Raw genomic sequence first — 27,210 nt, forward strand, 5'->3', positions numbered from 1 at the left:
TGTGGAACCGGCACCAAGACTACAGAAGCCAGAATACTCATTCCCTCACCCGATTTTTGAAGAGAAAACTTTCGGGTGTCCTTTGCAGCTTCAGTATGTTTTCTCAGCCTCTAACAAGCAGGGGAAGCTGGGACGGGCAGACCCCTTTGTTCCCAGTGCCTTTTCAGTGAGGGAACAGCTGCTTGGCTGCATCTGGGTCCCGGGCTGGGGCCTCAGTGCAGAACCCGCTCCTCCGCGAGGAGCCTGTGGCAGGTCCCCTTTCACGGGGCAGGCGGGCAGGCTTTGCTTCTGGGGAGAGCGCCACCTCCCCGCTGTGCGAGTGCTGGCAGGCGGCCCCAGATCGGCTGTCCTTGCTGACCTGTTTGTGCCCTGTGCGTCCGCACTGAGCCACAGCCGGGGTCCCTGCAGACACTGCCCCCTGCACGGCCTCCCGCACCCTCAGCAGCCGCGCAGAGAGAGCTGCTCGGTCAGGGCGCATCGGGTGTCCGCTCCCGCCTGCACAGCCGCCGGCCCACCCGCCCGCGGGAGGGGTGGCCTGCCACCCCTCCTCCAGCCATGTGCCCTCCTCAGCCTGTGGAATGGGCCGCCGGGACCGGCCCCACAGCGCCTGGCCGGCAACGCACGGAGCGCGCTGAGCCCAGCCACCCCAACCGTCCTGCCGGGCGCAGCTGCCGCCCCGAGCCCAGCAGCCCCGGCCAGGCCCAGCCCCGAGAGCAAGAGCCAGAGCGAGGTGCCTGGCCCGGGCCCTGGCAGCCCACGCGAGCCGACATGCGGCTCCGCAAGCGGTTGCTGCGCCAGGACCCCAACCTGAGGCAGGAGCTGGCCTCACTGGCCCGCGGCTGCGACTTTGTGCTGCCCTCCCGCTTCAAGAAGAGGCTCAAGGCCTTCCAGCAGGTCCAGGTCTGCCGCATGTCACCCCCCGGCCCACCCGGGTCCCTCCCGAGTCCCTCCCTGGTGTGGGGGGGGGCCAGGGGCTGCTCACACCCACCCGTGCAGGGAGCGTGGGTCCCGCGTGAAGTTGCTGGGAGAGCTCCTAAGAGCTCGCCCGTTGCTGGAGTTTTGGCAGCAGGTGCCGCGGTGCAGCCAGGATGAAAGCCCCCGGCGCATGGACAGGTTCCGGCTCAGGTGGGGGCCTGACCCTGTGGTCCCAGTGGGAAGCCTGGCCCATGGTCACGGCCATCTCCGTGATGACACGGCCCTGTGGGACGCCTGGCCTTCTCGGCCACGTGGTGTTTACTGGGCTGTGGGGATCTGCACACATGGGCCGGGCAAGTGGATGGCTCGGTGCTGATAGTGAGTACTTGGCATGTAGACACCCTCTCCATGGTTGTGTGTGCTCAGAGGAGTAAGACCTGCTGTGTCTACACCTTGGACGTGTTACGAGTTAGTTTGAGGGACCCAGTCGTTTGGAAGCATCAGACAGCCCGTGATCCCCAGAGTCTGTCTGTGACTCGAGGGGTCTCCGTGGCAGATCTTGTCCTCGCCTCAGCTCTGGGCCGGTGCCGGGGGCAGGGCCACAGGGCTTGGGGCCGGGGCTCCTGCCCCTGAACGCCTCGCCTCTTGCAGTTAGACACCCACACTTTTTCTCCAGGCCAGGACTTAACGTCCTGTTGTGGCCAAAAAAAATGACATCCAGTCAGACTGGGCCATCTGGGGGAAAAAAAGACCTGCTTTCTGCTGATATTTTAATGGGAGTTTTTCTGGGATCATATCTCAGCTTTTACACAGCTTGGGAATTTTTCCTGTCTTGTGTCTTCCAACTTCTAAAGTTTTGTCTGCAGCTGGGGAAGGTGTGAGTCTGTCCCTAGATTTTAAGGAAAGTGCCTGCATTTGGAGATCCAAGAGTGGAATCTGCCCCACACGGGTCCTGCTTTGACGATAGGAAGACAGATGTGGGGCAGTTAGGGTTTCTCCTGATGGTCCACTGGGCTGTGTGGGAGACCCGGAAATCCCTCCAGCCTCGCCCAGGAGGATGGTCGTGCCTGGGGGCCCGGCTCCCCGCAGAGCCCATGCAGGAAAGTCTGCATTGCTTTAGGGCTGCTGCTTATCAAACGAAAATCACTTTTTAGGAATCAAACTTTATGAATTCATTTCATGGGAAGTTGTTTCTTGTCACAGAAAACATGTCTCAACCTTGTTTCTCAGCCGTGACGATGTGCATTGCATAACGTGAGTGCTCCCTGGGGTGCAGGCGGTGGGCCAGTGGGTCTTTCTCATGGGGGTTGTGGGAGGAGCAGAAGGAGAGTTCTCCTGGCTCCTTTCACCCCAGGATGTTGGAGGGCGGATTCGGGACACAACCTTGGGGGGGTCAGCAAACATCTTTGGGAGAGGCTGGGGGTGGAGGGAGAGGCTGGGGGTAGAGGGAGAGGCTGGGGGTGGAGGGAGGGAGGTGGTGCTTCAGCCTGACGGCCATGCCACCCGCTCAGTGGGCCCCCCTGGCCCAGAGCAGAGGACTCTGGGGCACGGCTGTGCCGTCCACAGTGGAGCCATCCCTGCTCCCGCCTCCCATGTCCACCCGCCCACCCTGCCCAGGGATTCTCGGGCCTTCTGGGCTCCGAGCAGCGCCAACTCCCGGTGGTCACTGCAGGCTCCCTCAAGCCCAGGACGTGCTCGGCTCACCCCGCTGGAAGGGGTCCTGAGCGTCCTGTACCCTGGGGGTCCCATCGCCTGCTCTCCACAAACAGGCTCAGGCACAGTTGACGGGCGCCTCTGCTCCTCCACTCTGTCACCTTGCTGTGGGCCCGGACTCGCTGTCCAGCCTCCCTGCAGGGTCCTTCAGGTGGGCACACAGACCCCGCTGAGCATCATTCCAGACCCCAGTGTGGCCACCCCCTGGGGACAGTCCTGGACTCTGAGCTGACCTCCCCTCCCTGGGGTGACAGCTGGGCCTCCCAGCTCTGCCCGTCCCAGCTGGCAAGTGGGTCACAGTCTGGGGTCCCAGTCTGGGTGGGGTCACAGTACCCTGCAGGAAGGGTCATGAATACCCCCTTTGATCCACATTCCCAGGACCCTGGCAGCTGGAAGCGGCCCCTCTGTCCACTCAGCTGTGGATGCAGGTTCCCCTCATAGGCCACTCCAGAGCCGCACGCACGCCCCCATGGGAGCCCATCCTGTGGGGCAGGTGCAGAGCCAAGCTGACAGTCAGTGTCCAGGCCGGGGACCCCGCTCAGCCGGGCTCCCCCGTCTGTGTCAGTGTTGGGGACACAGCTCTGCTCCCTCCTGTGAGCGCGGGTGGCCCAGCAGCCTCCACAGTGAGCCCGGCCCCTCCTGTGCTGGAGGGAGATCCTTCGCACGAACCCGTGTGCAGGGCCTGGCTCCCCCGTTGTTGTCTTTGGCTCCCCTGTGTTAAACTTTGACCTCTGGCTCCCATCTGTCAGAGTGGAGTGTCGTTCGTGCGTTTAGTTGACGCACCTCCTGCCAGCTGGTGTGGAGGGTCCACAGGAGCCGAGGAGAAAGCTCGGGTGGCAGCATCTTTGGGGCCTGGGCTCGCCTGGAATCCACAGTCTGCCCCCCTGAGCTCCCTGGCCCCGTCCAGGGCCCCGTCCCGGCCTCGCTGCTGTATCCGGTCTCAGACGGGGCTGCCCAGGACGCTGCTGGGCTTGGCCGCTCCGGCCCAGCGTCCCTGCCTGGCCTGCTCTCATTCTGCCACCTGTGCCCTGTCCTGGCCCGTTGGAGTCGGAGGGACCCATCCGATGTCCCAGCACGTGCTGTCTGACCCCTCTGGGACCTGACCGTCCAAGGCTGGTGTTGGGAGGTGTGACCCCAGAGACACAGCTGGACGGATTTCTGCTGGGCTCCCCCACACCCTTCTGTGGGAAAAGAGATGCCTTTGCTTTATCCCAGGGCTTGGATTTTGGTCATGGGGGCACCGCTCAGCCCCACTGTGTGTTCTGGGAGGCCCGCGGTCGAGTCTGAGGTCCCAGGAGTGGGGTCGAGTCAGGGAGCAGGCGGCCGGGGCCCTCTACAGAAGTAGCTCTCCGTGAGGCAGTGCCCCTTGATCGGGGCTGCAGGGGGCCTGCGTGGGGCGGGGCGGGTGGGAGCCCAGGCGAGAGACTTGGGGACCTGAATGCCACCTGGTCGGCTGGTTGTCATTTTTTAAGAGGCCTGAGCCGTACTTTAGGACTCTCCTTTCACATACACACGTGTGTGTTTTTGCCACTTTTGTTCATCCCAGTCATCTGGCCGCGTCCCCTGGAGGTCGGGGAATGCGCCCCACGGTCCCTGCAGGACCTGCTGAGACCTGTTTTGTGGCCCAGGAGGCAGCCAGCCCCCAACGGCGCCCTGTGTGTTGGAAAAGAATGTGAGAGCCGCAGCTGTGCTGGGGCCTCATCTATTTCTGTCCCGGAGATTAAACTTGTAAATCTCCCCTGTCCGCAGAAGGCTGTTTGTTTCTCGTTGTCCGGTCAGCTCCATCATCGCTCCGGGGAGCTGGGCCCGGCCTCCCTGGGGGCTGGACCTCTGCTTTTCCCTGCAGCGTCTGCCGTGTCCATGCGGGGCTCCTGGGGCCAACGTCGGCCAGCTCTGAGGCGCGTCGTTTTCCCTGGTCGCCCGGCCTGACGCGGTCCCTGTCTCTCTAGTACTGTCCACACCTCCACCTCCTGTGTGCACGTCAGTCCAGCCACCCCATGGCCCCTCTACCCTTTTCCGTCTTTTGAGAAGATGTTCACCCTCTGCGCCCTTACGTCTTATGTGTGTCTCTTGTGAATAGACACGATTGTCTTTTTCCTTCTGATCTTCATCTTTTAACTGTGTCGTTTGTCTGTTTCCACGTGTTATGACTGTTCGTCCATCTTGGTTTATTTTCGTCCTGTCCTTTCTTGCCTCCTCTTTCTCTTTTCCTCTCCTACTTTGGAGTATTCCCTTGATCCTGGCTGACTGCTCATCCTAGAAATGGCCACTACTGGATTTTTCCAGGTGAAAAATTAATACCTTTGCCTTCCAGCTCAAAACACTCAGATGGGGTCTGGCCCAGTGGCGCAGCAGTTAAGTGAGCATGTTCTGCTTCGGCGGCCCGGGGTTCACCAGTTCGGATCCCAGATGCAGACATGGCACCACTTGGCAAGCCATGCTGTGGTAGGCGTCCCACATATAAAGTAGAGGAAGATGGGCACGGATGTTAGCTCAGGGCCAGTCTTCCTCAGCAAAAAGAGGAGGATCGGCAGATGCTCAGGGCTAATCTTCAACAAAAAAAAACAAAACTCTCAGACACTTCCATTCCATGACCCCATTCATTTTACACTGCTGTTGTTGCCTTCGGAGGGTTTTTAAAAAGAAATAAAATCACCTTCTTATGATGATTCACACAGTCAGCGTGTTGAGATTTGCCCCCCATCCTCCCCTTTCCTGCATCTCCCACTTGCGTCAGGAGCACTTGGCTTCTGCCTGACGCACAGTCCCCCGCACATCCTGGACCAGCGTCTGCTGACGGTGGCCGGCTCACTTTTGCTTTTCTTCCGTTTTGGTCTCAAACTGTCTCCATGTTGGTTTTGTGTGGCAGACACCTCCTGGGAGGTGGCGTTTGGGCAAAAGGGCAGCCGCTCTCCTCCAGCTCTGGCCCCTGCATTTCTGTTGAGAAGCTGGCTGTAGGGCTCCTGGGTCGCTCCTTTGGAGACGGTCCCCTTTTCTGTTCCGTTCCGTCTCCTTGTGGCAGGTTCTGAGGATCTGCCGCTGTCTTGGGTGTTGTCCAGTCTCGTCGTCCAGTGTGCAGTGTGGGTCGCTCCAAGGACTCCTGCTTGGGGTTCCTTGGGCCTCAGGTCTCAGGATGTGTCTCCAGCTCTGCAGCTTCAGGCTCAGCACCTGCGTCTCCTCCCTCCCGGGGCACGAGTCTCTCCCAGCTGTGCTGCTCTGCTCTGCAACCCAGAAAGCAAGTGTGTTTCCTGTTCTTCTGGACGTTTTATTTGGGGCTGTCTTAAGTCTCCTCACTCTTGCATCTTCAAGCCTCTCCCTGTCTTGATATACGAAGCGTGTCGGCTCTCATTCTCAGCAACGTCAGAGTCCGGAGTCTTTGCCAGCCCGGCTGCTCCCTGCTTGCCGGCTCTCCCCCATGGTGCCTTCCTTCCATGTGTGTTTGTGCGTTTTGATCATGAACGCCTCACTTTCCTTGGAACTTGGGGCATTTTCTGAGTCCCGAGTTGAGGATGGTTCGCCTCAGCACATCTTGCTGCTTCCGGGCACTGCTGATCTGCGGCAGCCTGACGTCGTCGGCTGGAGGGTTTGGGGACCAGGCACAGGATGTACATTTGGTTTGCACACTTGACTGGGAGTCTGCTGTGAGCTCTCGGGAGCTTCGCCACCACCCCCTGCCCCCAGCCCCTTGATGCAGCACCAGCTTCCAGGCCTATGATTGTCCTTTCCTTCCTGGGGTCAGAGGTTGGTGGGGATTTATTTCCAGTTCATTCTTCTTGCTGCAGGGGCAGCCCCCGGGATCCCGCTCAGGGGGCAGCCTCCATCGGATGCTGGATGTTGCCTCCTGTCCCCGAGCTCTGCAACACTGTGAGGTGACGGTCACTTCACCCCCTTGAGTGCACTGCCTGAAGGCAGCACCTGTCCAGCCTCTCCTGTCCTCGCGGGGTGCCCCTTCCCAGCGTCCGTGCCCTGAGAGTCCTTCCTCTCTTGCCAGTCCGTGAGGCACTCAGGAAGATGTTTGTCAAGTGCTCTCGCCAGCATTTCCAGCTGCCTTCCTCAGAAGGGCTGGTCCGGGCACCTGGGTCTTGACAGGGCCACAGAAAGAGCACACGTGTTAGCATTTACCTCTCCCTGCGTGATTCTGCAAGTCCAGCACCAGAACTGGGTCATCCAGCGTTGCGCTGTGCCTCAGGGAGTGAGTTGGTGGGAGACGCTTGCTTCCCCATGAGTGTGAGAGACATGGAAGGTTCCAGGCTGGGAGAGACTCACTGTGGACAGAGGGAAACAGAGTCACGTGGCCAAGTTCTCTGAGGTAGCAGCTTTCCGAACACAGCGAAAGGTGTTTTCCTTTCAGGGGAGCTCTTTGGGATGTGTGTTCCATCACTGCATATTGTTGGGGGCCTGCTCTGTGCCAGGTACTGGAGGGTAGCTGCACCTTCTAGATGGGATGACAGAAAAGCCTACAGAGCCTGACTGGGGTGACAGTGCCTGTGAAGGGGCGGCAGGCGGGGTGGGATGTGTGTTCTGTCAGGGATAACCTTGTGACCTGTGGTGATGTATCCTGTGAGGGGGCAGCAGATGGGGTGGGATGTGTGTTCTGTCAGGGATGACCTTGTGACTTGGGGTGAGGTTCCTGTGAAGGGGTGGAAGGTGGGGTGGGATGTGTGTTCTGTCAGGGATGACCTCATGACCTGGGGTGTCCTGTCAGGGATGACCTTGTGACCTGGGGTAATGGTTACTATGAGGGGGCGGCAGGTGGGGTGGGATGTGTGGTGTGTCAGGGATGACCTTGTGACCTGGGACGATGGTTGGTGTGAGGGGACGGCAGGTGGGAGTGGGCTCAGGCTGGGGGTGTTGTGTTGTCTGTTGATGACATGCTAGTGGCAGGTGGGATCTGATCATGGTCTTAGATGAGGTAAGGCAGTGTTTGTGGGGCACCTGGGAACAGTAGGCACAAAGGCCCTGAGGTGGGCAGTGACAGGGGCAGTCGTTAGCGCCTCCACACACCCGCTGTCCCCCAGGGAGCTGTGGTGCAGTGGTTCTCAAACTCCTGACCCAGGGGACCGTCCTCCTGTACCAGCGTGTTGGTGGAAGGGACGTGTGGCGCCCTCAAGGGAAGCCCTCCTGCTGGCAGCAGCCAGTGTGGCCATGCGGGGTGTCTGCAGGGCGCTGTCAAGAGCACCAAAGACCTGTGGTTGTGTCTTTGCCTCTAAGTTTGTAGCTGCCTCCCTTCCTCCCTCCCTCCATCTGCCAAATTCCCCCTGTCTGCATGGCTCTGACCACAGGGGCCGTCTCTCACTGCGCAGCCCATGTGGGTGTCCTCCCTCCACCGTGGTCAAGCTCCCCAGGCAGTAAGCTCGCTCGTGTCCCGCTCTGCCCGTCCTGTGCCGCTGTCCAGAAGGTCATGTCTCATGGAGCCATGCGTGTGTCCTCGGGGCCAGGCCTCAGGGCCCAGAGCAGAGGAAGACAGGAGCTCTGCTGTGTTCCAGGGTCAGAAGGACCCAGGCTGCCGCACGAGGCGAGGGGTTCCTGGAGATCGGCGAGCTGTGTGTCCACCCCCAGGAACAGACACACGAGCTGAGGCAGAGACAGGCCCTCGCGTGGCAGCCCTGGGCGTGGGGGCCTCACGCGTGTGTGTGCATATGTGTGTGTGTCTCCATCGCGACCAGCAGGCCCTTCCCCGCCAGTCCTGACTGGGAGGCCCATTTGGCTGTTGAGCCCCATCCCCTTCCTGTTCCTGCCCCTGGAGACAAGCGGACCAGCAGACAGTGGGGGATGGAGAAGGAGGAACAGGTGACTGAGCCAGTGCCATCGCTGTCGTGGGAATCTCTGCCCCATGTGCTCAGGAAGCGGGTAGAAACCGTCAGATGTGGTTCATCCCGTGCAGTGTGAATACTGCCTCCTAGAGTGCTCAGTCTTTGCAGCTTCGGAAGACGCGTTGGCGCGTCTCCACCCACAGAGGTTTGGTGAACTCGCTTCTGACGCGTGGTTTCGGCCCCTTGCGAGGCCCACACAGGACCTGGGGCTCCCCGTGCCCTTGGCCCAGGCTGGCCCCTCTGCTCTGGTGGCCCATCAGCTTCCCCCTCCTGGACCGCGGCCGAGCCTGCGTCACGGGGGCCCGGTATCCATCCTCCTTGGAACTGGTCCCCCATGTCCTTGTCTGTACCTCCGGCCTCTCCTGTTCTCCGAGGCCTCCCCGCCCAGCAGGGCCATGGAGGGTCGATTGGCCACTGTACAGACCTCAGACGTTGTCCCTGTGGTGCCCGTCGTTCTGAGTTCACGAGCACAGGGCACGTGCTCAGATGTCATAAAGTAGCTCCCAGTGCTGCCTTGGACCATCTGTTAGACCAACGAGAGAATGAAGCTGACTACAAACGTGATCTAAAAACTCCCGTGTGGTGACAGACGTCACAAAGTAAATAAAAAGACGTGGGGCCTGGGGACGGAGGACAAAACTCACAAAGCCGAAGACACGTGCCGCCCTGGGAATGGTCAGAGGAGGAACAGAAATGACGGCACAGCGTGGAGCAGAGAAGGGGCAGGGAAGATGGTGTCCTTGCCTTTTAGACAAATGAGGAGATGCTCCACCCGGTTCAGAGTACGGTGGGGGTGGAGTATGATGCCCGTGTGGTGTCTTAGTTCCCCCAGACGGCACAACCTCAGTGTGATGGCGCCCTCTGCTGACGGGGCAGGAGGGAATGCAGTGTCGGAGATGGTGGTGGCCCCCGGAGCTCCTCCCACAGGAGCACGTGGATGAGCCACACTCTCGCGGTGCTGAGGCCGTGCCGGCCGCCTCCCTGTGCTCCCATTCAGATCGGGGCCTTTGTAAGCTTCTTGCACTCGCTCACCTTTAAACAACGCAGGACAGGCACCCAGCCCGTGGTGGGGATCGCCCACCTTTAGGACTGTGGTGTGTGCAGACACCAGCACCAGGGACACCAGGCCCCCGAAGCCCCGTCAGGAGGTGCTTGCGTGTATCCTCACGCCCAGGACAGGAGCCACGAGCACTCGCTGCTGCTGCTGCTCCACAAAGGGGCATGCTGGCCTCCCGCCCTCCCCTCACGCGTGCTGGCGGCCGGGTCACTGCAAGGTCACCAGGGCACAAAGGCCACATTACTTCCCCAGGCAGAGCCGCCAGGACCCCAGGGCACAGCCTTCCTCGCGGATCCCAGCCTGGATTCGCATCTGCGTAGACAGCGGATTCATGAGCAGGTCTCGTCACCACGCGTGACTTGTGCAGATGAAGACAGACTTCCTCGTGAGTGTCCAGCAAGGTTCCAGAGCTGTCGCTTGGCAGCCCTTGGGCAGGAAATGTCCCTATGTCTCCACAGGAGGGGGAATGGATAGTGGGTGTGAGCGACACAGGGCCTGGCACCACATGTCCAGGACGCCCCAGTGAGCCCACCCCGCTGCTCTCAGGGCTTCGTGTGGTGGAGTCAGCATCACGCCGTCGCCAGCTGGAGTTTGCCTGTGGCCATCCAGATGGAGGAGGGCGCCCATGGAGACACTCGGGCCAGCCAGGGGGGCGAGGGTGAGCCTCGTGGTGGATTGCTGTGCACTGACAGACGCAGGAAGATTTGATTTAAGTTCTTTGTCACGTTCTGTCCATTTTGTCAAAGTCCATTTCTCAGGACCGGCCTGAGTATTAACTGTGTAACGGGTTTGGCAGAAGCCGGCTGACACGGTGACAGCAACTTCGTTTTCAGGAATCACACCTGGTCGTAGGCGAGAGGCCAAGCAGTGGGTCTGCATGGAGGCGTAGCAGCGCTGTCATCCCTCTTCCTTGTCCTTTCCCAGGTGACCAGGTGCACGGCCTCCTAGCACTGACCAGCAGGGAACGACGTCCCTGTGACTTAGCAGCCCAGGGGTCTGTGTCAGCCCAGCCATGTACTGGGGAGAAGGCACATGGTTGACAACTGCTCCAGAACCAGCCCAGGGGCAGCCACCCCACAGTGTAGGTGCCCTGCCCTCTGCCTGGAGCGCCAGACTCCTCGTGCCTCAGTTTTCCCACCGTGAATACAGGATGCTGGTGGCACGTCAGTCACAGATTGTCCTGAACGTGGCAGTTGAGTGAGATGGTGCATGGGAAGATGTGGTCGGTGCTCAGGAAACACCAACACCGTCTTGCACAAAGGTACAAGGGCAGCGACTGTGGCCGACAGCTCAGGGCATTGGGCTCGCAATTGATTCCGCCTCGCTGGAGAGAGGAAAAGAGAAAGACGGGAAAACGGAACCACCGCCACAGGGCAAGTAAACATAGGCACTCAGGGGCCTGCCCCGGGGGCACAGCAGTTAAGTTTACAGGCTCCACTTCGGTGGCCTGGGGTTCACCGGTTCGGATCCCAGGCGCAGACCTAGCACCGCTCGTCAAGTCACGCTGAGGCGGCTTCCTTCATATGAAGTAGAAGAAGATTGGGACAGATGTTAGCTCAGTAACAATCTTCCTCACAAAAAATTAAAAAAACGAAAAACGGTCCTCAGTCTTTGTTCCAGAAATCGAGGGGAAAAGTTATCTTCCTCAAAGCGAATCGTGGGCACCCCCAGCAGGTCTGTTGAACCGAACCCTCTCCTTCCAAGGAGGCAGCTCTGGGTGTGGCTTCCCCTCCCGCCTGTCCCTGGGCCACAGTTGGTGTGGTTTTGGCCCAGTGCTGCTGTGCAGGGCTGTCACATCAGGACTCAGCGATTCTGACACTGTAACCCAATCCCTGTGGAGCAGGACATCCTGGGCTGGGAGGAGGGGGATCAGCCTGTGTCCCTGGGTGCTGACTCGGGCCAAGTCTCGTGAAGGGTGGGCCCGAGGTCATCGTCCAGCCTCTGCTCTGCAGCTCAGTCCACGGTGTGGTCCTCGTGCTTCCCACCGTCCATGGCAGACCCGCCTCGCTCAGCACAGCCGGCCTGCAATAGGTGCCGGAACCTCAGGGCCGCCCTTTGCAGCCTCTCCTTTCTGATCACCGCGCTGTCCACATCTGCCTCTAGGCTCTCAGCACTGAGGTGACCCTGCGTCAAACCCCTGACTGTTTTATTTGCCCTGTTGTGATCACAGGGCCCATTGTCGTGCGTCTGCAGGCTCTCCCCATAGCCCCCCAGTACAGCAGACTCAGGACAGCAACACCTCTGGACGTGTTGCTGCCGTCTGTGGGTCACGTCAGTGGGGCAGGACAGAAAGCGTTTACAAGTGACTCCTCCTCCTAGTGCTGGAGGGAAAGCAGGTGACACAGGGCGTCCCGGGACGTGACTGAGAGGATGCAAGGCCGTCCCAAGACGTGACTGAGGGGACGCGGGGCCATCCCGAGATGTGACTGAAGGGGACATGGGGCCATGCTGAGACGTGAGTGAGGGGATGCGGGGCCACCCCGAGACATGACTGAGGGGGACATGGGCCCCTCCTGAGACGTGAATGAGGGGGATGAGGGACCGTCCCGGGACGTGAGTGAGGGGATGCAGGGCCGTCCTGAGACGTGACTGAGGGGACTTGGGGGGCCATCCCAAGACATGAGTGAGGGGGACGTGGGGCCATCCCGAGACGTGACTGAGAGAACATGGGCCGTCCCTGAGATGGACTGATGGACTGAGGAGGACGCTAGCCAGTCCCAGAGGCTGCAGCTAGGTGGGGAAGAGGCCCCCGTTGCAGGACGAGATGTGTAGGACACCCGCAGGTTTCAGTGTGGAGCCGTGTTGACTGTGTGTCCTGGTGGCAAATTGGTAGTGCTGTTGGTATCTGGTGTTCCAGCCCCTGGTCCCTGTGGCATGAGGCGGTGGCTGCATGAGCTGTGCTCTGTCACTTGGCCTTGGGGAGGGTGGCTGACATGTGAGTGCCCCGCGGCGCATGGAGGGGACCCCTCCACCTGGGCGTTCGGGCCTGCTGGCGGTGCCGTTCCTCTGGGTAAGAACCACGCTGTGCCCGGTCACTGGGCCCGCCCTGAATCCTCTGTGTCATTTCCTCGGCCTGCTGTGTTGTGTGTGTGTCTCCTGCACGCTCAGGGTCTGCAGGTCCTATGTGGTCCCATGGTGTCCCGTGTGCATTGGGTTCCCCAGACCTTGTTGAGTTGGGGACCGTCACAGTGCACTCTCCTGACCATCTGCCCACTCCCGGCCCCATCAGCCCCCGTGGCCTCAGGCATTGGGTTTTCGCTGCTCAGTCCAGTCCTTCCCCAGTAGGACGCTGGGCTGTTCCTGCCTCTTGAGACTGTGGCCTCGTGTCCCCAGCCATAGAATGCAGGGTGTGGACCGGAGATGCGTCCACGGGCCAGACTGTGCCTCCCCGTCACTGCCCGTCGAGGCCGACCGGGTGCCTGGTCCTCAACGGCCGTCTACGACCCGGCTCCCAGGAGCTGTTTCTGGCCCCAGAAGGCCTCTCCTGAGTCAGCGGGGAGATGCTGCTGAGTCCTGCTGGGCTACCGTGCCCGCTGTGGCGGGAACAGCGAGCCTCATGGGCTCGGCCTCAGAGGAGGCTCAGAGCCTCTCCCCCCTCGGTGCTGCAGACCCAGCCTGGGGCCAACTTTCGGCAGTCATTCCTTAACCAGGTCCACTGAACAGCTCTTTCTGCTTGGGGGCATTTTAAACAACCGTGTTTTATATACAGAGTCCCCCCTTCCGCCTGTAACGACAGCCCCACAGCAGGTCAGCTCCCTGAATCCCCGAGGGCACGTCCCGACACCACTGTGTCTTGGAAAGCGTGTCAGGAGGTCAAACTTCTCCGAGGTAGTTGCTGCTGAAGGTGCTGGCTTCACTTGGGGTGGCTCAGCTGCCGTTCTGCCTTCTGGCGAGAAAGAGGCCGCAGGGCCAGATCCTTTCCTGGAGGGCCATCCCAGGTCAGGTGACAGACGTATGTCCCATTCTCCGGGAGGCACACGTGGGAACCAGCGACTGCAGGTGTGGGCCCCAAAGAGAGGCCACACCTGTCCTGGCTGTGAGCGAGTGCCATTGACGGCCCACCTGCAGGACCCTGACCCCAGGAGGACTGCGGGGCAGGCTCCCCACAAGGACCTGTGCCGGCCTCCCAGGCAGCCTGGGCCATCAGCTGTCGCTGTTGCAGGGTCACACTGAGGCAGGGCTGGGGCAGGCTCAGCAGTGGGGATCAGTGGTATGTGACACTCCCTTGTGGTGTGTGACCTTTCGGGTGTGGGTGGCCTCGTGGCTGGAGTTGGCCCCCAGGATTGTCTGGCGTTCTGTGCACATTGGGGTTCCGTGGCCCCGTGCGCTCACTTTGAGAACGGTGCCGCCTCTGTCTGTTACGGGTTCATGTGAGGACGGTGGTTCCTGTTCCCAAGTCCTCACCACCTGTCTCATTTCTCAGGTCCAGACAAAGAAGGAGGAGCCCCTGCCACCAGCCAGCAGCCAGAGCATCCCCACCTTCTACTTCCCCCAAGGCCGTCCGCAGGGGACAGTGAACGTCGATGCCGTCATCGCCAAGATTGAGCGGACCTTCCCCCAGTTTCCGCACGAGAGAGCCACCATGGAGGACATGGGCAAGGTGGCCAAGGTGGGTGCCCCGCGTGCTGCCTCTGGGCAGCACCACGTTCACGGGTCGGTGCTTGTGTTCTGTTTTCAGGATCTGAAACACAGTGGAGACTCTGTATTAACGGTTGTGCCAAATATTGAAGACAGACATGCCTGTGCGTTGTTGCCCTCCCAGATGGAGCAGCGTTCACCTTTGCATTTTTTAAGCAACTGATCCCCTAGGTCCAGCCTGGGCCTTCCTCTGCGCCCTCCTGCCCCGTGTCTCTCCCTGTCTAGGGTGGGTGCCAGTGGACCCACAGTCCATGTGCAGCAACATGTTGATTTTGAACTTAGCCTAACACACGATCCCCCGTGCATCGTCTCATCATTTGGTTTTGAAATTCGGTGGCATGTCTCTAGGCCATCCATGTTGACATGTGTAGACACGTGTAGACAAGCACAGTCGTGGTTTCCCACATCGCCTCAGCCATGTGGGAAGGCTCCCGTGTAGCCGGCGGCTGGCACGGCCCCTCCTGGGTGCTGGCGTTGATGCGTCCCGCTCCCCCATGGATCGGGCTGCCTTGGGCTGTGCTTGTGAGCTCCGCCTTCAGGCTGCATTGGGGTGCTTGTGCTTCTTCCCCTTTGCCCTTGTGCTTCCGGGGTGGTTTCTCTATCTTTCTTCATCCCCACCCTCCCCTCTGGAATGTCTCTTCCTGTTCTGGATGCTGAGCCTCCATCCATGTGTGTTGTGAGCAGGTTCTCTTCCGCCTGCTGAATGGTTCATGTGCTTCCCTTTGCTTGCAGTTTTTAGGGCTTGTCCTCTTTTCTTGTTGGAACTGCTTTATTGAGATATAACTCTCGGACCACAGTTCACCCATTTAAAATGTACAACTCAGCACAATGCAGTGTATGCCCAGAGTTGTGCAGCCATCATCGTAGTCAACTGGAGGACATTTTTGTCACCCCCTAAAAGAAACCCTGTACCCTTTAGCTGTCCTCCCCCCTCCCCCACCCCCAACTAATCCACTTCCTGTCTCTGTAGGTTCGAGTATCCTGGACATCTTATGTAAACAGATTCATACCGTGTGTGGCTTTTTGTGTCTGCCTTCTTTCCCTCAGCACACAGTCAGACCCCGGCGACACTGCGGGCTCGGCTCCAGGCCCCCACAACAAAGTGAATGTTGCCATAAAGCGAGTCACACGAATTGTTTGGTTTACGAGTGCAGATAAAAGTTAGGTTTATGCTACGCTGTCGTCTAAGTGGGTGATAGCATTATGGCTAAAGAAAACTGCATACCCTAATTAAAAAATACCATATTGCTAAAAAATGCTAACCAGCACCTGAGCCTTCAGCAAGTCATCTTCTCTTTGCTGGTGGAGCGTCTGGTGAAAAATGCAATAAAGCAAAGCGCGGTAAAGCGAGGAGCAATAAAGGAAGTGCTTTATTGCAAAAATACAAGTGAGCCTGTGTTTTCAAGGTTCGTCCGTATTGGGGCGTGTGTCGGTGGCACGTCCTTTCAGCGTCCCGTTGTGCATTTATCCATTCATCAACTGATGGACGTCTGGGTTTGCCCACCTTTGGGCTGTGGTGCACAGGGCTGCTGGAACACGTGTGTGCGAGTCTTGGTGTGCAGGTGTAGGGTTCTCTCAGATATACACACCTAGGAGTGGAATTGCTGGGACACATCGCGACACCATGTTTAACGCTTTGAGGAGCCACAAGACCATTTCCCAAAGCAGCTGCCCCATTTTGCGTTCCCACCGGCAGCGTAGGAGGGTTCCGATCTCTCACACCCTCGCCAGCACTTGTGTCTTGCTGATTGTAGACAGCGTGTCCTAGGGGGCACGAAGTGTCTCCTGGTGGTTTTGACTCGCATTTCCCTGAAGACTGTCATGTTGAGCAGCTTTTCATCTGCTTATTGGCTATTTGTGCATCTTCTTTGTAGAAATGTTTGTTTAGATTCTGTGCCCGTTCTTTAACTGGCTTGTCACTTTATTGTCCAATTGTAAGAGTTCTTTATATATTCTAGATTCAAGTCCCTTATCCAATACTTGGTGTGCAGACATTTTTTCCCATTCTCTGAGTTGTTTTTTCTTTTTTTTAATTATATGTACTCAGCACCTGAAAAACTGAGAATTGACCTGAGTCTTTTTTAACCTTTTTTTTTTTTTGCTGAGGAAGACTGGACCTGAGCTAACATCTGTGCCAGTCTTCCTCTATTTTGGATGTGGGCTGCTGCAACAGCATGGCTTGTTGAGCGGTGTGTAAGTCTGTGCCCAGGATCTGAACCCACCAACACTGGGCCACCGAAGCAGAGTGTGCAAACTTAACTACTGTACCACCAGGCTGACCCCTTTTTTCAGTTTTTGATAGTCTTCCATGATGCCAAAAAGTTTTTGTTTGTTTGACAAAGTTCATTTTATCTATTTTTTCATTTGTTGCCCGTACTTTTGCTGTCATATCCAAGAAATCATTACCCGATGCAAGGTCATGAAGATTTGCTTTTGTTTTTTCCTGAGAGTTTCTAGTTTTGGCCTTTACGTCTAGGTCTTTGATCCATTTTGAGTTAATTTTTGAATATAGTGATGCAGCGGTCAAACTCCATTTTTTACGTCTGGAAATCCAGTTGTCTCAGCAGCAAGGCTGAAGAGACCATTCTTTCCCCGTCCAGCGGCCCTGGCCCCCTTGTTGAAAATCAGTTCCCCATAAATATGAGGGTTTAGTACTGGATTCTGATTCTAGCCCTTGACCTGTCCTTGTGTTTTTATGCCAGTCCCACCCTGTGTTGACTACTGCTGCTTTGTAGTCGGTTTTGAAATGGGACGTGTGAGTCCCCCAGCTTTGTTCCTTCTCAAGCTTGTTTTGGCCCTCCGTGGACCCTTGCAATTCCTTATGGATTTTAGGGTCAGCTTGTCAGTTTCTGCAGAGACGCCAGCTGGGGTTCTGCTGGGCTCACGTTGACTCTGTAGATCGGTGTGGGGAGTATGGCCATCTTACTACTGTCTTCTCATCCGTGTACATAGGACGTCTTCCACTCATTTAGGTCTTAGTTTCTTTCGAAAATGTTTTGTAGTTTTCAAGTATAAGTTTTGCACGTCTTCTGTTAAATTTGTTCTGAAGCATTTTATTCTTTTTGATGCTATTATAACTGGAATGCTTCTCTGAATTTTATTTTCAGCTTGTTCATTGCAAGTGTATAAAAATGCAATTAATTCCTGTGTACTGATCTTGTATCCTGCAGTCCTCTGAACTCATTTATTCGTTCTAATAGTGTTTTAGCATATTCGTTAGGATTTTGTGTGTACATGATCATGTCACCTGCGGCTAGAAATAGTTTCGCTTCTTCCTTCCCGGTGTGGATCTGTTATTTCCTCGTCCCGCCCGACTGCTCTGGGAAGAACCTGCAGCGTGGTGTGGTGTTGATGTCCGAGAGTGGAGATTCTTGATCCTGGCCTTGGGAAAAGCATCCAGTCCTTCACCGCTAAGCATGCTGTGAGCGTGGGTTTTCACAGATACCCTTTATCAGGTTGGGGACATTCCTTTCCAGTCCTGGTTTGTTGAGCGTTTTTATCAAGAAAAGATGTTGGCTTGGTCGGATGCTTTTCCTGTGTCTGTTGAGAGGCCCGTGTGGTTTGGTTCTTTATTCTATGGATGATGTGCATTACGTGAGTTGGTTTTTCCAATGTTAAACCAACCTTGCGTTCTGGAGCAAATCCCACTTGGCCATCGTGTGTGGTCCTTTTTCTGTGTGGCTGGATTTCACTGGCTGGTATTCTGTGGATGGTTTTTGTGTCCGTATCCAGAAGAGATACTGGCTGGCAGTTTTCCTGTGATTCCTGTGTCTGGTTTTGGTATTAGGGTAACACTGGTCCAAGAGGAAGATCGGAAGTGTCCCCTTCTCTTCTGTTAGAGATCGCCTTTTTAAAGTGTGTTTTTAAATTTTGTTTTATAAGTATGTAAAAACGTACATGGTTCCAAGGTCAAAACTCACAAACCAGATCTATTCCCATAAGTCCAGAGTCTACCCCTGTCTGTTCAACTCTGCTCTCTTCCTCCCCCATAAGTAACAGTTTTCATAACTTTGGCTTATCCTTTATTTTTTAATATGAGCAAATACCTACAAATATACGTCTGTGTATGTACACACATATTTAATTTCTTCCCTTTCTTGGATGAGAAGTAGCACCCTGTTCTATGCTTGGGTGTGTTCTCTCTGAACATTATGGGTGGCGATCACTCCCCATTGGTGAGGTGGTCCTCGCTTTGCATGTTTGTGTGGGAGCATGAAAGTGACCCCACGAGCTGAAACCTGTGTAGCTTTTCTACTTCTTTGGCGGCTTTCTCCGGGCACGGTTCCTGGGCGAGAAGCAGTGGGTGTCTGCTGTGGACAGTTTGGTGAGCTCCTGTGGGCCTGTCAAGCCGTCAGCACAGTCAGCATGGTGAGCGTCTCCACTGGCCCCTAAACTCTGCTCGATTCTCATCCCTCCCGCCCCCAGCCCCAGGCTCCCTGTGGTCACTATTGATTAGAGATTTCTAGAATTGTACATAAACTAAATCATACTGCAGATACTTTCATTCTTTTTATGGTGGTAAAATTCACATAAAGTTCCACCAACATTTTAACCATTTTAAGACGTACAATTCAGGGGCCTTTATTTCATAGACAGTGTTGCACAACCATTACCACTGTCTGGTTCCAGAACATTCACATCCCCCTACAAGGGAATCCCGGGCTCTGTAGCAGTCACTCCCCATTCTCCACCCCCAGCCCCTGGCAACCATGAGTCCCCTTTCTGTCTGTGGATTGGCCTGTTGTGTTTCAAAAAGATCTGGGCAAAAGTTTTGATACAAATGAAAATAAAACCAAACCCACCTTCCCTAAGCGTCATTTTTTAAGAACAGCCAGAGAAGTGTGATGGTTTGGTGCCTAAGCTTCCTTTCCTGCTGAAATTCTCATCCAGCCTGGCACCAACCTGAAGGAAATCACCTCACTCCTCATGCTCATTGCCCTTCCCTCTTGGGACCTGTGACCTTCCTCCCAGGACCGTGGGGTTAGGGGCTAATAATGGAAGTGAAGTCACTTAGAAAACACAGAAAAGCAACTTTAGGAGATATGTCACTTCAGGTAATCTAATCCCATCCATCAAACAAAATCTGCAAGTGTTTGGTGGTGAGGATGTGGTCTATTTTCCAGAAATCACAGACAGCTTATATTGCTTCCTGTGAAAACTTTTTCACCTCCTGTACAAGCTCCCATCCAACCCAAGTACGTTTCTTAAGTAGTCTCAACAGAAAAACTAACCTGAGAACGATTTAACGGGACTTTCGATTCTAAAAGATCCAGCGTCAAACGCTTTATGATCAACTTCCTTTGCCACCGCAGAGCCCACGGCCTCAGCACGCTCTTCTGGCTGCATCCTCTCTCTCATTGCCTTCTTCACAGCAGCGAGGCGACCCCCATCTGGGATCCCAGCATCGTCCTGTTTTGGTTCACTCGCTATACCCGAGACAACTTTTTCCTACAAAGAGAAATTATGACATTTACTAAAGCAACTCATTACCATCTTATAAGAAAAATGAATAAAGCATGCCTAAAATATTTCACACATCCATCTTATGCTTATCAAGTTCCTAGTATGTGCTAAACATGCTGGGGGTCAAAGGTAAAGGACAAAGTTCCTGCCCTCAAGGAGTTAGTTGTAGTGGTCGTTTAATGTAAACAAAGATAGAACCCTTCAACATGTCTAAAAACTGATGGAAAAGAGAGAACAAGGCTAAGTGATGGGATGAGAGGTCAATGAATAAGAGATCTGGGGGAATGGTTCCAAAGTACAGATAAAAGATTAGTTTGATTTTAACTGTTCAGTAGTCTTAACGGTGGCCTATAAAATAATGTAGGAGAGAAACACTGGTGGTAAGGGGCAGAATTATAAGGCTCGGATATAATGCTATCTTGACACAGCCGTTATCTGCGTCACTGATGGTGTTATGTCCCCAGGACTAAGCACCCGATAAGAAATGGGCACGGCAGGTCCAAATGTCCCAGCATCCTTCCTGTTTAACAGACTTGAAATTCATTCAATCAATCTCGTCACTGTCCTCAGGGCCTTTGTCATTAGTAAGACATTACTAACGTCTTACTAAGACATTACTTCATTAGTAAAATAAGGAGACTTCATTAGTAAAACAATCCTACAATAATCCTTTAATACTCTAACATCTTAAACTCCTAAGACAGAATTCAAAACAGAGTTTTTATTTGGATTACACAGCATAATAAAGTACCAGGTTAGAAACCTGATTTTACAACCAGAGGCATTTTTCTAAAATCTAAAAGAAAAAGTGGCAGGGCTCCAAGCTGGCTTGAGAAGTAGCAATTCTGAACCAAAAGCTTGGAGTTAAAATATTTTAGGAAAAAAATTACTACAAATAGATAAGAATGGAATCTATCATGTCAACAAAGCCAATTTTACAGAGAAAATAGGAAATTTTACATGATAAAATTTGGGAAGAAGAGAGAGAGTCTAAGAGTCATTGTTCCTCTTTTCTACTTAAAAAGTTCTTTCGTTTTGAAATACGTCATGCACAAGAGTATAGAAAGCAGAGATGGCATAACCTGTGGGTTAAGAACATGGGTTCTGGAGTGAGAAACCCAGCTCCACCCTGGGCACGTGCTCGAATCTTCCTGGCCTCAGATTCCCCACCCTGGGATAATGGCACCCACCTCACAGGACTGTTGTGAGGATTAACTGAGTCAATGTGTGTGAGGGCCTGGGAAGCATAGTTGGCACATTATATAAATTATGTACTACTGGTATTACAAAACAATGTATAGGTACAGTTTAAAGAATAAAACACACTGGTACATACCGTTACTTAGCAACTCAGAAGCTCTCAGGGGGACCAAATCCAATCTCAGCCCCACCTCCCCCCCCAGAAATAACCATCCTGAATTTTGTGTTGACCTTTCCTCACTCTTTCAAGACAATCAGGACGTTGTAATAGATGACACGTTTTGTGAAATGATGAAAAACCTGAAGCTAAATGTTTCTAAAGCTTAAATTCATTAAAGTAAAAGTCTATATTAGAAATCCACAAATTTACCTGAAACACATCTTTGCTCGTATTGGTGGCTTTCTCCCATCCACACTCCTCAAGTATGGTCAGATTGTTGAATTTCTGGCGCAGATCCTGTATCTGTTAATAAATAAAGCACAAGTTTATCAGATTAATGCTAACCATATTAAATTTACAAACTAATGCACAAAAGCTTCAAACAAATTGACAACGACTTGGACTGGTGACATAAAATTAGACTGTCATTGTCAATTTTGTATTCAAATCAATTCTTATGGTAAAATTGTTCATTGTTATTTTATGTTAAAAATCTACATAAAGGGTGTCATATGTGAATAACTCTCCCAAACTATTTTGATGACTAAAATGGTAGGAGAGATATCCTAAATTATACAGTGTGAACACAATCTCTCCCGTTTTTTTTTTTTTTCTTTTTTTTTTTTACAGTTTATTTATCCCTTCTCCTACTGAGGAGCATATCCATTGCTTCCAAGTCTTGGCAATTATGAACAATGCTGCTATAAACATCTGTGCACATGTTTGTGTGGACACAGATTTTCAGCTCATTTGGGCAAACACCAAGGAGCGTGACGGCAGCATCGTATGGTAAGATTCTGTTTAGTTTTGTAAGAAACTGCCAAACTGTCTTCCAAAGTGGCTGCACCATTTTGCACCCCCACCAGTGATGAATGAGCGCTCCTGTTGCTCCACATCCTCACCAGCATCTGGTGCTGTCAGAGGTTTGGATCTTTGCCATTCTAATAAGTGTGTACTGGTGTCTCATTGTACTTTTAACTGGCAGTTCTCTAAGGGCATATGATGTTGAGCATCTTATCTTTTCATACACTTACTTGCCATCCATCTGTCTTCTTTGATCAAGTGTCTGTCTGTTCAGTTCTTTTGCCCATTTTTAAAATCAGGTTGCTTGTTTTATCATTGTTGAGTTTTAAGAGTTCTTTGTATATTTTAGAAAACAGTCCTTTATCAGATAGGTCTTTTGCAAAAGTTTCCCCTAGTCTGTAGCTTGCCTTCTCTTTCTCTTGACATAATCTCATTTTATTTTCATTTTTATTTTTTTGGTGAGGAAGATCGGCCCTAACATCTGTTACCAATCCTCTTCTTTTTTTGCTTGAGGAAGACTGGCCCTGAGCTAACATCTGTGCCAGTCTTCCTCTATTTTGTACATGGGTCACCACCACAACATGGCTTGATGAGTGGTGTAGATCCATGCCTGGGATCAGAACCCGCAAACCCTGGGGCAATGAAGTGGAGTGTGCCAAATTTAACCACTATACCACTGGGCTGACCCTGGCACAATCTCATTTTAAAGGATTCAAATAATATACATACTAGCAGGATGGGAATATATGATCCCCATCCTTCTGGTATTTCCAATCTCCTCAAAGTGGTAACCACTGTCAACAGTTTGGTAAATATGCTTTGAGTCTCCGTACTATGCATTTATACAAATAGGTACTCTCAATCTCCCTTTCTCAAAAAAATTTAAATGTCAAAAAGACTCAGGATTACACTTATGACCAATTGATTTTCAACAAAAGTGCCAATGCAATTCAATGAGGAAAAGATAGTTTTTTCCAACAAACAGGACTGGGAAAAGTGGATATCTGCAAGAAAAAATATGAATTTGGGCTCTTTCCTACACCATACACAAAAATGAACTCCAGAGCCAGCCCTGATAACCTAGTGGTCAAAGTTCAGTATGCTCTGCTTCGGCAGCCCAAGTTCAGTTCCTGGGTGTGGAACCACACGACTTGTCTAGCAGTAGCCATGCTGTGGTGGCAGCTCACACAGAAGAACTAGTAGGACTTACAACTAGAATACACAATTATGTACCAGGGCTTTGGGGAGGAAAAAAAAGAGAGGAAGACTGGCAACAGATTTGCTCAGGGCAAATCTTTCCTAGCAAAAAATAATTAATCACAACTTAATTTTTTTAAAAAATGAACTCCAAATGTTCACAGACCTAAGTGAAAGAGATAAAGCTTTTAGAAGTAAACATAAGATAAAATCTTTGTGACCTATGGTTAGGCAAAAAGACTTCTTGGAAATAATGCCAAAATCACAACATTAAAAAAATTGATAAACTGAACTTCATCAAAATTAAAAACAGCTGCATTTCAAAAGATACCGTTAAGAAAATTAAAGAACAAGCCACAAACTGGGAGGAAATATTTGCAAATATTTCTGATAAAGGACTTGGATCTGGAATATACAAAGAACACTTACAACTCAATAATAAAAAGACAAACCCAATTAAAAATGGGCAAAAAGATTCGAATAGATATTTCACCGAAGATGACATACGAATGTCTAATAATAAGCACATGAAAAGATGCTGATCATCATTACTCATTAGGGAAATGCAAATCAAATCTACAATATGACAGTTCACACCCCACAGGATGGCCGATACTAAAAGAGACAGGAGCAAGCACTGGTGAGGACGCGGAGCAACAGGAGCTCTCACACACTGCTGGCGGGCACGTGAAAGGGTGTAATCAATTTGGAAAGCAGTTTGGCAGTTTCTTAAATAGTTAAACAGAAATTTACCACATGCTCCAGCCGTATCTCCCCAAGCGAAAGAAAACATGCCCACATGAAGATTTGTAAGTGAATATTCATAGATTATTCGTAATCGTCAAATAGTGGAAATAACCTATATGTCCATCAACTGGACAATACAGACTGATGTCTCCATGAACCGCTACTCAGCCATGAAAGGAACCAAGTACAGGCATGTGCTGCAACACGGAGGAACCCCAGAGACACCACGCCGAGGGAAAGAAGCCACATACAAAAGACCACATATTGGGTGATTCTACTTAGAATGAAACGTTCAGAAAAAGCAAATCTACAGAGACAGTAAGGAGACTCGTGGTTGCTTGGGACTGGGAGTGGCAATGGGAACTGACTGAAAACAGGCAAGAGGCATCTTTCTGTGGTGATGAAAACGTTCTAAGTTTGGATTGCAGCGACGGTTGCACAACTCTGTAAATTTACTAAACATCATTGACTTTTACACTTAGAATGGGCAAATTTTATCATATGTAGATTGTTTATCCTCAGTATAGCTCTTTAAAATAAATAAAAGCCCTAGGCGCCAACTTGAAGAGGCTCCCACTGGCCAAAACTGGGAAATGAGCATCACTAAAGATAATGAATGTAAACGATGCCAACACAAATACTTTTAAATCCATAAAATAATTATGATACTAAGAAAGACAAAATTAATTGGTCAACATTGAAGGATGCTAGTGAACCAACTCATTATTATGTCAACTGGTCATAAAGTAATGCTGACATTATTCTGACTCCATAAACACTATTCACTTCTGCGCCATATAATTACCAGAATATTGTGTTTCTTCACATTTTTCTCTAGACTTCATCATTGCTTTGCTTTTTGTTTGCTTAGTTTTTTAATGTATCTATCATCAATTTGCCTCTAAACTCTTCACACTGTGTATAAATCCCCTCTTAATACAACTAGAAAAGCGAACCAATTGGGTATTCTATTCCGTTCAGCCTCAGAGACAGCATCTTGCCGAGCCCCAGCTTCCTGCTCCAGTCTGAACAGCTGCTTCCTAAGCCCGCTGCCCACCCTCTTTACTCACCTCAGCCAAAATTCCCTTAGACTTTTTGGGGATCTGTCCCAGCTCCTTCCCCTTTCTTGGCTTACTCCCTCATTTTTGTGAGGGCCGTTCTCAGTTTCCTGAGAAAGGGTGCATGGGAGGTAAAATTTCAGACTGTGTGTGTCTGAAACATGCCTTTCCACCCTCAAGCGTGATTGGCTGGGTATACAATGCCAGGCTGAGTGTTATTTTCCCTGAGAAGTTTGAGGGCCTTGTTCTCCCAGCTTTCGATGTCGCTGTTGAGAAATCTAGGGCTATTCTGATTTTTGACCCTTTGTATGAAACTTGTTTTTGCTCTCTGGAAGTTTCTAGATGTTTCTCCTCATCCCAAGAGTTGTACAATTATATTTCATTGTGCATTGGTGTGTGTCTACACTGACATACAGTGCTAGGCACTCAATGGGCTCCTTCAATCTGGAATTCAGGTCCTCCAGTTCCAGGAAAATGTCAAACTATTTCATTGATCATTTCCTCTCCACTATTTTTTATTTGGATATTATACTTCCTAGACTGGTCCCCTTAATATTCTTATCTAATCTCTCCTCTTTTATCTCTCTGCTCTAATTTATGGGAGATCTCAGCTTCATATTCCATCTTTCTAGTGAATCTTACATTTCTGCTCTTATAGTTTTTAACTTCAAAGAGCTCTTGTTGTCGTTCTCTGAATGTTCTTTTTTGCATAGCTGTTCTTATTTGGCAGAAGAAATGCCTGGTCTCTTTGAGCATATTAACACTTGCTTTTAAAGTTCTTTCTCCTGGATCAGCCCATGGCCTCATCCAGACAGCTTCCTTCCTGTGCTGCTGCGGCCCCTTCTTCCAGGTTTTGGGCTGTCTGCAAATGTCTCATGGTTCTTGGCCACTGGTTCTTGAATTAGTATTTTATATGCTTATTTCTAAAATAAGCTCAAAAAGCTAGAAATTGTCATCTCCCAACCTTCACTGATCTTCCTAGTAACGGCCTCTATCAGCACTTTCTACACCAGATTGGAATGAGGGCTATGTCTGACTCTGATAAAACTATAAACTCCTCTGGGGTAGAGAATGTGCCTATTTGTCAGCTCCTCATACAACGCCTGACACACAGCAGGGACAATAACTGCTGGATGGACCCAGCTACTGAAGACTCGTCCTCATTTTCGCACACATGGAATCATCACAGACTAGGCAACAGCTGAATAGAATCTCAATTTCCAACCCAGATAGAAATTACCCTGACAGTATGCAGGAGGAGGGGACAGCAGCCATTAAATTTAGACAGTGCTTTACAGTTTGTAAAGGGGCTAGTATCTCATTTAATATTACAGATACCTAAGCAGCCTCTACTACTCCCATTTTACTACTGTTACCTCACTTCCAAAAACATGCGACTCGAAAGTTAAGCCATTCCAAATCCTGGCCACATACCTGAAGGCTGGCCATGTCCCAGAACCCATCCAGGTCTGCACACGTGGTATCCTTTTTGCCTCGTTTGTATTCCAAATTGTCCACCAGTTCTTCAAACCGTTTGAATATTTCTGCCTTAAGGAGTCTTTTTTGACCAACTGCGAGGGGAATAAGATCTTCTGCTAAGGGATAGATGAGATTTTTAAAAGCTAGAGAACAAAACAGGACCTTGATTGCAAGTCAGCCAGCTGATAAGACGACCTCACCCCAAATATCCTGGGGCTTCCAGAATCAAACTCTTACCTTAAAGGAAAACAAAAAAACATCGACTACCAAACTTTGTCATACAAATACTGAGCATTGACTGTCTGCTTCTGTTCCCACTAAAACGTAGCAATATTCATTCTCATATATGTTGCTACATAGTAAACAGCATTCTGCTTACCTTGTATTTTACAAGAATTCAACCTCAAACAACTCACTGTACATCAGCATCTAAGGACTTCACATAGCACACAAATGATTTTTTCTAAAAAGCTTCTCCAAATAAGATTAAGGAAATATCAGAAAATTGGTTCCATATTTATTTAGGTAATTTTCATTCAGAAAATATTTTGCATAATTAAACAATACTAGATATAGATGTCACTCAAAAAGTCATAAAAAATCTAACAATAAAATAGGCAGACGTTTAACTCCCAGGAATGATGGCTAGCATTCTAATTGCTTACACCTTATAAGTCATCTACCATTTTAGCACAGAGATACTAGTGAACGTATGTTGAGAAATGAAAAGTCTTGCTATTTTGATTAACAAAACTATAAAGTTAGGCAACACTAGATTTTTGTTTCAGATAAATGTAGACATATTAAAATAAACAATGCAGAGCCAGCCTGGTGGCCAAGTGGTTGGGTCCATGCACTCACCTTCAGCGGCCCAGGGTTCGCTGGTTCAGATCCTGGGCCCGGACCTACACACCGCTCATCAGGCCATGCTGTGCTGGCATCCCACGTAGAAGAACTAGAATGACC

The 27,210-nt window shown here is 51.8% G+C and overlaps 1 protein-coding gene across 1 annotated transcript in view; it reads left to right on the plus strand.

Annotated features, from left to right (window-relative positions):
• Positions 1–361: 361 nt before the first annotated feature.
• The window catches only part of LOC123277824 (serine/threonine-protein phosphatase 2A regulatory subunit B'' subunit beta-like), a 57,196-nt gene continuing 30,347 nt past the window's right edge, over positions 362–27,210 (plus strand). The window contains exons 1-2 of the mRNA XM_070493306.1: positions 362–900; positions 13,922–14,107. Coding sequence (XP_070349407.1) covers positions 556–900; positions 13,922–14,107 — 531 coding nt within the window. The 5' untranslated portion in view covers positions 362–555. The remainder of the gene's footprint in view (positions 901–13,921; positions 14,108–27,210) is intronic.

The sequence above is a fragment of the Equus asinus genome, chromosome 21, assembly GCF_041296235.1.
Source record: "Equus asinus isolate D_3611 breed Donkey chromosome 21, EquAss-T2T_v2, whole genome shotgun sequence".
NCBI lineage: Eukaryota > Metazoa > Chordata > Mammalia > Perissodactyla > Equidae > Equus > Equus asinus.